The sequence below is a fragment of the Vicia villosa genome, linkage group LG3 (assembly GCF_029867415.1).
Source record: "Vicia villosa cultivar HV-30 ecotype Madison, WI linkage group LG3, Vvil1.0, whole genome shotgun sequence".
Classification (NCBI taxonomy): domain Eukaryota; kingdom Viridiplantae; phylum Streptophyta; class Magnoliopsida; order Fabales; family Fabaceae; genus Vicia; species Vicia villosa.
The window spans coordinates 37,179,585-37,189,431 of record NC_081182.1 but is presented as its reverse complement, the minus strand read 5'-3'; the positions used below and the strand labels follow the sequence as shown (position 1 = coordinate 37,189,431).

The 9,847-nt window shown below is 29.1% G+C and overlaps 1 protein-coding gene across 1 annotated transcript; it reads right to left on the bottom strand.

Moving 5' to 3' along the window:
- Positions 1–6,496: 6,496 nt before the first annotated feature.
- Positions 6,497–7,953, bottom strand: LOC131655422 (ethylene-responsive transcription factor ERF114). Its single transcript, XM_058925310.1, has 2 exons — positions 7,618–7,953; positions 6,497–7,252 (listed from the first exon to the last, which is right to left on the bottom strand). Exons 1-2 carry the CDS (start codon positions 7,823–7,825, stop codon positions 6,666–6,668), a joined length of 795 nt encoding a protein of 264 aa, XP_058781293.1. The 5' UTR covers positions 7,826–7,953; the 3' UTR covers positions 6,497–6,665.
- Between the last annotated feature and the right edge of the window lie 1,894 nt (positions 7,954–9,847).

The window sequence follows — 9,847 nt, the reverse complement described above, 5'->3', positions numbered from 1 at the left end:
TTTCTCTGTGTGATTAGAATCACAATAGTCCATGACTCAAATCAGAGAGGTGTGGTTCGAATCATAGATGTGCTTGACTCACATGAAACAGAGATAGAAGATTTTGGATCATGATTTTGTGGATCTAATTTGAATCAGAGTTTTTGTTGACTCAAATCATAAAAAGTTTGATTCGAATAATGGGTTCATTTTTTCTTGGTTCTTGGATCTTGACCCAAATCATTCACTCTCTTGACTCATCTCATACTCTTTGCTTGTGACTCGAATCAAATAGCATTTTCTCTCATTTTTGTGCTAGATCTATAGCAAATATTCAAACCTTTTCTAAAATCCCTTTCACAATGTTCATAACATAAATTTACATTTTATGATTTATAACTCACATCACACACTTTTTCTATCAACTTTCAAAAATGTTTTTGAATCTCATTTTGAGTTTATTGAAAGCGAAATCTCTTCATCTTCAACATCTGCGTCATCCATTGTCGTTTGGATCAAGCTCTCATCTTAGGGTGTGAAATTTGTGAGAAGGGTCATCATTTTAATTAAAGTTTTGTTTAAAGATTTCTTGAGGATTTCAGGGTTTGAATTTGTGTGTATGGTTGTGGCAGGGATCGAAAAATCCAATAGAAAAGAAGGTTGTTATTCTCTCCATAATTACTTTGGTAAAGCTGTGCGGAAGCCTACGGACAAAGTTGGAGTTTTTCTCATCTTGAGACATGCCAAAGCTCAAGATACCATTAGGATTGAGTAAAGATCACTGTAGAATGGAGACTTGGAGCATCATTCTTAGATCTAGAATATTTAAGGCGAAGTCTAGTGAAGATTTTGCAAGAACTCAGTGTCAAATGTACAATTCCACAAGAATTCAAAACAACTATGCATAAATTTGACAAAATCATAGTCGTACTGGTGAAAAAGTACAAGGGTGCGTGTTACCCCTACAAGATTAGTGGCACTTAGAGACCTTAATAGGTGTATAACGAATAATGGTGGTTAGGGCTTAGCCACGACAGCAAGAAGCCCTGTATGGTCGTGTTTATGATAGTTTAGAGGACCTACACACGTGAGTTTAGAGGCTCTGTCTATATGTTTGATGCTTAGGTATAAGCATATGAATTAGGATTTGTCTTTTCTCCCATTAGGGAAGAGGTATTTATAGAGGCTTTAGGCCCAGGATTTCCTTGGAAAAAGTCACCGCCCATCTAGTCAATGATGGATTGTTGAATCCCTATTTCTAAGGAGACATAAGCCAGTAATTGACTCTGACATCTCTCTGCCTAGGAAACGTCTTATTCCACGTTTTCCATGACTGGATGATAGGGAAGCATTGGGGATGAGGCAGTACCTTCCTGAGGGCGACATATGATCATCACATTTCCTAGGGGAGGCTTATGGTCGTCGCCTTAGCCAGATTCTTTACAAATATAACACTACAATAGTGTAATAATAATAATAAATTTTCAAAGGGTAACCATTAGATATTGGATTAGGTACAAATTAGGACGAAAGTGTTGAACCAATATAAATCCTAGTGCAATCTTCTACATCCATATCTTTTTAATTTTCTGTATAGTTTAAATTTTTAGGTTTGTTGTTTTCTTAGAATTGCATGTGACTAGACTTTATAGAATTAATAGTGATTTCTTGATAAGCTTAGGTTTTGCTATATTTAGACTTTGAGTCATTCTTGTGTTTATAAAAAGTCAATACTGTGATATTAGATTCTTATTGTATTGGATTTATTCATCTTACACAACTCGGTAATTTGATTATAGTTCAATAGTTGTATTGATTGTTTTTGGTTACTTGTTTCATCTATTTTCAATTTTGTATTTTGGTTGAGTGTTGTGTATATTTTGTCCATAAGCATATTGAATTTTGTATGCAAGCCTTCTACCGGGAAAAACACTTTAAAACTCTAATTTTCCAAAATACATTTTAATCGATCAACTACTCTTGTACTATCAATAATGTCAATGGTAACTGCAATAATACGCCAACCCACGCTAACTTTGATAGAATTTATGGAGTTAATTGAATCAGTTTGCTACACGAACTCTTCTCACGATATCATCCTCATTGAGACTTCCTTGAACTAGTACCATAAGGGTACCATGTTGATTCAAGACATCAAGGATATGCTTCGTAAAAATAATTCATTCAAAATTACACACTTTCTTTGTGAAGATAATCAATGTGTTGCTTACACGATGAAACTTAAAGTTTTTTCTAACACGACCGCACGTGGCATATCTCTTTTCCTCTTGAATTGATCAACATACTTGCAGCTAACACTGCAGACAAATTATTTTGGTTTAAATAGGTAAATCTTCTCCTTGTAAGGTAGCGAGATTTTGATTTTCGTCCCTCTAATTTTTTTCTTAAAAGAATCCCTGAATATTAAAATCTTTTGGAATTCGTCCATAACGTTAAAATCCGCAGGAAAATCTGTAGGTTTTTTGCAGAATATCCTACAAATTTTTCTGCGAAATTTAACATAGGACAAATGTCAAAAGAAATTTAACATTCAAAAACTTATTTTTAGAGTTAGGTCTGATTTTTTCGAAAGCATAGTTGAACTATTAGTTTACTTAAAAACTTTATTTTATTAGAACATATGAAAATAAACAATTCATCTATTATTTAAGTAGACTAACAAATTAAAATAACAATAAAAATAAATGTTGTTTGTACTGATTTATCCAAAATTACGTAATAACATAAGTTTTGTAAGATTATTTATTGTTTAGAATTTATGAAACAACTTATGGCATTGTTTATAGAATTTTTTTAATTTATCTTATTTAAAATAATTAAGTTTTAGTTTTGTATTTTAATTTAAAATATAAAATAAAATGGGATTAATGGTTATGCTCTATCAATGTAAAAAGTTTTATACTGTCAGCTCATCACTACCATTCATAATTATTATTTTTATATAATTAAAATAAAAGTCAAACATAACTTGACGGTTACAATTTCTTGACGGTGTAAAACTATTTTACACCGTCGGTGTATTCTCATTAAAGTCAAATAAAATACAATAATAAATTTATTAATATTTAATTAAATAAGTTTGTCCGGTAGATTTAAAAAGACTTTTTTATATTTTATGAGATAACATTTTAAACTAAATAGCCTAAACTTTTTTAATTTAAAAATTAATTTAATCTCACCTGAAACTTTTCGCATATCTCTATTAGGTGTTACTGTACAAAATAAACTTTAAAATTAATTTAATATATTGATATATTTTGCCTAATTAATATTATTCTTTTCTCGTTCAAGACACCACACGTTTGGAAGTACTGTGTGATGTGAACCATTTACCACTGGAGCTTCTAAAGTACTCCTCATAGTTTGAAAACTGTGATTTGTTGTGTACTTATGATACTCGTGCGCGCCTCGTAAAGCAATTGGGGCGGTGACGGTTCCAACTTCTCTTGCATTGCAAGTTTCAACTACTCAATTATTTAATAACATGTAATCAAATCAAATATAAGAAATTAAAATATTTTTCATATGCATAATGAATAATATTTTATACAAAAAAAGAAGAAGATGACGACCTAATAATCACAAAAAAATACTGAACAAATTTGAATATTTATTTTATTTAAAGTGATTTTTAATTAGTTAAAATTCATCTTAAGTTAGTTGTATTTCTTTAACAATTATCTTTTTCTATAAAATATGTGAATAGGGAAAAGGACTTCTGTACCCATGAAGATTGGTGGATGGTGATGATGCCCATTGTTTGAAAAACCATTAACATTACTTAATTAAATAATATATGAAATAAAAAGAAGAAAAAAACACTTAAAAATATTAGATATCATAATTTTTTTAAATATAAATATTTTATTTATTGAGTTTTTAATGTATATGTTTTGGATAAAGTACATTATATTGTTTGAGTTTAAAAGAAAATATAGTTTAAAAGAGGAATACATTTTGATTAAACAATTTGAGAAAAAATTAAGTAATTTAAGAGGAGGATTTAAAAAGGTTTATTTTTTTATGATACAAAATTATTTTAATATAGGAGAATTTAGAAGAGTTTTGAAAGGTGCAGATAAATTCATAAATTCAACTATATTGTTATAGTAATTTAAGTATTAAAAATATAAATAATAAATAATAATTTATTATTCTATTAAAAAATATATATATTTTCAAAAAAGTTAAATATTTGTCTAATTTTTTTTCAACTCATCTCCTTTTAAAATTTTCTTGTCTTTTTTTTCTATAAATTTTTAGGTTTTGTGGAAGTTTTTAAGGAGGGGAAAGTGAGACAGACGACTTCGTAAAACAATTTTTTAAAAAAATTATAGATAAATTTTTAATATTTTTTGAAAAAAAATTATATAGAAGGATAAATGAGAGCTTATCATTAACATATTTTTAATATTTGAAATCTATAATAATATAAATTATATTTCAACAGTTTATCAAAGTATTGATGGAATTTTAGTATGTTAATAAAAAAAAATTCCAAAACCCTCACACCATTCTTCTATTCTTTTTCACTAATCCTTCCTTTTTTTATTCAAAATATTCCCTTTTCTTCCCTTCCAAAATCCTAAATACCTTAAATAAAGTTTTAGAAATTTAACTAGGCATGACAAAAATAAATTCTTACCAAAGAGACTTTCTAGATTAATTATTTAATTAATTAAATATAAATTATTAAATAGTTATATTATGATTAATTGTTATTAAACACTAATAATTAATAATTATTTAATTGAATTTTGTGTCTGAAAAGTAATAGGTTGAATCATTCACTTAAATAGTTAAATCTAATGATATGCCCATGCCCTCAACCAGTGTTTTAAAAATCGGATCGAACCGGTCGGTCGGATCGGTCAAATTGGGAACCGGAGAGGTCATTGGTCTAGTCTGATTGTTGGACCATATATGCTATTGAACCGGTGAGAATCAGTCAAAACTGGTCAAAATCGGAGAAAATCAATGAACCGGCGGTTTTAGAAAACTGGTGGTTCAAATATATACTTTTTTTTTCCGCACAAAACGACGTCGTTTTCATGATTGTTTTTATAAAAAAATATAAGTAAATTATAATTAGACTTTATTTAAACCTTATTTGGAACAACTTTTCCCCTGTTTGCAATTAGATTTGGTTTAAAATTTATTTAAATTTATATTTTGTATTATTTTGTTGTGAGTGATGATTATATTTAGAATTTGAATGTAAAAAATAATCATGTGAAATTATGATATTTTAAAATTGTAAGATTTTGTAGTTGTTGTGATATTTTTATAGAGACTAAGTCATCTGGGTCGACCGATTTAATAAATATATAGTATTGCAATAGAGATCGGTTTATTCAACTGAGTTATCCGATTTAATCTGATTTAGTCATGCAGTTCGACCAATGACCCATTTATTCAACCAATAAATCAGTGACCCAATATCCTCACTGATTTAATGACCAGTACGGTTTTTAAAACACTGTCCTCAACCATTTACTATTTAAACATTTTCTATCAATATCTCTAAAAATCTTAAGCATTTTCTACTTAACTCTCTGATCTTACTCTTTCTGTTTTTAATAATATTGAAATAAATTTGTACTTGTAAATTTAATTTAAATTCTTCACCAAGACGGAAAGATTAATAGATATATTCACAAATAAAATAAATGGGCATTTAACTATGTGTTAGTTAATAATTCATCCGGTCTTTTTTATAAGAGACACTTCATTCATTAAATAATCAATGTATTTAATCTATAATACTAACTAAATATGTTAATTATTTAATAAATCCATAAAGGTGAAGTGTCTCTTATAAATGTTTGTTATTTTCAAAGTATTTTATAAATGAGATAAACTTAATTTTTTGAGTTTGGGTGGATAAAAATTCACCTAATTAATATATATTGTTTTATGTATTTAAATCATCTACTTTTCTATACTTAATATCTAAGAATTTTGTAGTTTTGAATCATCTACTTCCCTTTTTCCCTTTTTTCCCGTTCTATATTTTCCGTCTTTTGTGAATAAGAGGAAGTAATGAATCCAAATAAGAGTTATGCCCTAGACTTTTAACAAAAACTGCCCTTAGATAGAAGAAACTAACAGAGCTTAAGAGGCAAATATATAATGTCACTAGTTACTGAATCAATAGATCAATTTTAAAAAAACCCAAGCAATTACTATTGTACTGTTTTTATGATAATAATAATGAGAGTGTCAGTATCTTGTTGAACTGTTTCTATCTTTTTGGATGAATAAAACGCGACATTATAGTGATCAACAAAAACCAACACTACAACGCGTTTTTGCCATCTTACAAACCTCACGTTCATAAATATGTTCAAACCTGCTTCTGTTCCTTTTAAGGTGATTGGTTTACTCTGCCAAGTCAATACTGTTATTTAATATCCATTATAATCTCATTCGAATTCGTATTCTCTCAGGAAATGGATAGATAGATAGATATGAAATGAATGTAAAAAGTGGTATGAAACCAGCCAATATGCTTAAAGTTAAAACAAACATTTCTTCAACAAGATAAATAATACATAAAACTCAAAAAACCAAAAGTATAATCAGCCTTAGAAAACCAAACTCAATAAAATCATGAAATGTCAGTGACAATTTGACAAACAAGCAATGAAAAACATGTATCCTCTTTAGTGTGTCCCATCCATGTCATCCCTCCAATTCCTTGGAGGCTGAGAACCAGAAGAAGAACCTCCGAACTGCATCGACAATCTCAGAAACTCTTGTTGCTGCTGAGATAATTCAGAAGATGAGGATGAAGATGAAGACAAAGATGCAGCTGATAAGTGCTGAGGATTAGAAGCAAACATGTCTCTACCATAATAACCAAACATATCTTGATTGAAGTTGCTACTGCCACCACCACCACCACCTTGAAGTTGTGCTTGTGCAGCAGCATATTGATAAGGATTTGAATATGCTTCATGAGAAAAGTGTGCAAGAGGAACTGAGTTAGACTGTTGTTGGTTATTTGTGGATGACATAAAATGATGAAATCCAAATTCTGCTGAACTTTGAACTCTTTCAGGAAAATTGAGCTTAGCTTTGCTTCCTTTGAATCTAAGTGCAGCTTCGTCATAGGCAACAGCGGCAGCCTCAGCAGTTTCAAACGTTCCAAGCCATACTCTTGCCGCCTTCTTCGGATCGCGAATCTCTGCTGCCCATTTTCCCCATGGCCTCTGCCTCACTCCTCTATAGTGTCTCTTTCTTTCACTCCCTTCATATCAATACCACATACAAACATATACATCAATATATATACACATTTTTCATAGATGAATATTATGTTAGTTTTCAGCCTTTGAAACCCTACACCTTATCAAATAGAACAATATAGTTTATAGGGTTAATAGTAGTTCACCCCTGTAATGTTAGCGAATTTTGCTTTTCCCCACTACCTACCTTTTGGCAACGGTTTTTTCAAAAAAACCGTTGCCAAAACCTACCTTTGACAACGGTGGGGTAAACCGAAACACGCTCATATTACAGGGGTAAACTACTATTAACCCCTAGTTTGTATTTAGCACTAGAACGATAATAAATACGCGATTAATCGTCGAGGAGTGTTTATAAGGAACTCACCTTGATCTTGTTGTGGTTGTTGAGATTGTTCATTAATATTATGGACTGAAGAAGCTTCTTGAAGTTCATTGTTGTTGTTCCCTCCCATGACTTGTGTAAGTGCAGAAACTATGGCTGACATATCTTGCTGTGATCTTTCAGAATACACTGGAAACAAATTCTCATCTTCTTTTCCCTCTTCTTCCCATGATTCTCTCCTATTATTCATCTTGATCAACCTGAATTATTAATATATATGGAGGAAAGGAAGGATTTATATATACTAATTAATTAAATTATTTTATTGTTCATACTTGGAATTAATTCTTCGCTATCTTAGTTATAGATAGATTTAGGATGAGAAGAGGGAAGGAGAAATATTAGGGTTTGGGTTGAGTGTTATATATAGATGTCTTGATGCCTTGTGTGAAAGTTTGAAAATAATGAACGGACTAGAACCCGCCGAAAATCAAAAGTTATACTTTTTTTTTAATGCTTTTCCAGGAATATAGCTACTTTGTAAGAAAACTAGTAACAAACCCGTGCATACGCACGGGTTCTGTTCGGTTACGCGAATTTGAATACATCATTTATTTTAAATAAAAATGTTAAAACAGAAAAAAAAAATAGATAAATAATTGATTATTTCATATATAAAAATATTTAGATCAATAATAGATTTTTTCCCGTATATCATTTTTGGATTAAAAATATTTAATCATAAATACCATTTCTCGTATATAATAATATATAAATCAATAATGAATTTTTTCTCTTATACAGACTTCATTTTTGTTTAGGTATCATTTACAAAAATATTTGGATTAATAGTAAATTTCATATATAAAAATATATAGATCAATAATAAATTTTTTCCCGTATACCATTTTTAAATAAAAAATATTTGGGTCGTAAATACCATTTTTTCGTAAATAATAGATATTTGATAAAGTGATGAAAGAGAAAAAAAATAGAGAATAGAGAGAGATTTGATAAGTTTGATAAAATATAAGAGTTGTATTATTTTAATAATAAAATTAAGAACTTTGTGGTACAAAAACCTATACACCACAATTTTAAATTGGTGACAAAAATATCAAATAAGGGTATTTTGGAATATTCCACAACCATTAATTTTCTTATATTATAGATTGATAGTTTTTTTTTTTGGAAGAAAGAAGTGAGAAAGTGATGAAAGAGAAAAAAAAAAGAATAGAGAGAGATTTGATAAGTTTGATAAAATATAAGAGTTGTATTATTTTAATAATAAAATTAAGAACTTTATGGTACAAAGACCAAAAAACCACAATTTTAATGTGGTGGCAAAAAATCAAATAAGGGTATTTTGGACTTTTCCACAAAGTTAGTGTGTTGGTATATCAAGTGTGAGTATGGGTCTTACATCATATGGAAAAGTAAATATTGAACACTTTAAAAGTGATAAGCTTCATTTAACCAATGTCTTAAGGTTTTGGGTTAATACACTCCTAAAAAGAAAACATTTCACCCAGACGCGAAATACATTTAACCTCGGTTAAAGAAGCGGAGAAAGGGCGCCATGACAAGTATTAACTTTACCTCTCGATTTTTAAAACACCAAGGAGAAAATGCTTATGCGCATGAGTTCGAACCCAAGCTTCTGCACTTTTACTATTTTCAAAACAAGTGCATCAAACCTCTTGATTTATCAATAATATTGAGGAGTATGATTGATATTTTTTAATTCGTCACAAACTATATAATATTTATAAATTAATTGTTTACCTATAATATTACATTGTTTACATAATTTATGTAAATATAAATAAAAAAATTGAATCTGATTCATTGTCATCACTGTTTGTGAAGATCAGATGTTGGATCTTCATTTCATTAAAATGTCGGGGAAGATAAAATGTTGGATGCAATATATTTCAGATCTCTTTCGCATTTATTTGTTTATGATGTAAAACAAGAAAAATGTTAGTTAAATGAATGAATATATGATTATTGAAGAACACCGTTAAAAAAATTGATTATTGAAGAATACAAACCTCAAACACAATTTATTTTCTTCTCTTGCAATCCATCGTAGAGAATTTTACCGAATTTTTTACGCTTCAAAATTTTCATGTTATATGTTTCATTAACAATTATTGATATTCAAAATATTTTTACAATAGATGTCTGTTAGGCTTCACACAGATCAATAATAAAAATGTCTTGAGCGTTGATATTCATGAAATGGACGACACATATTTCTTTAAGAATG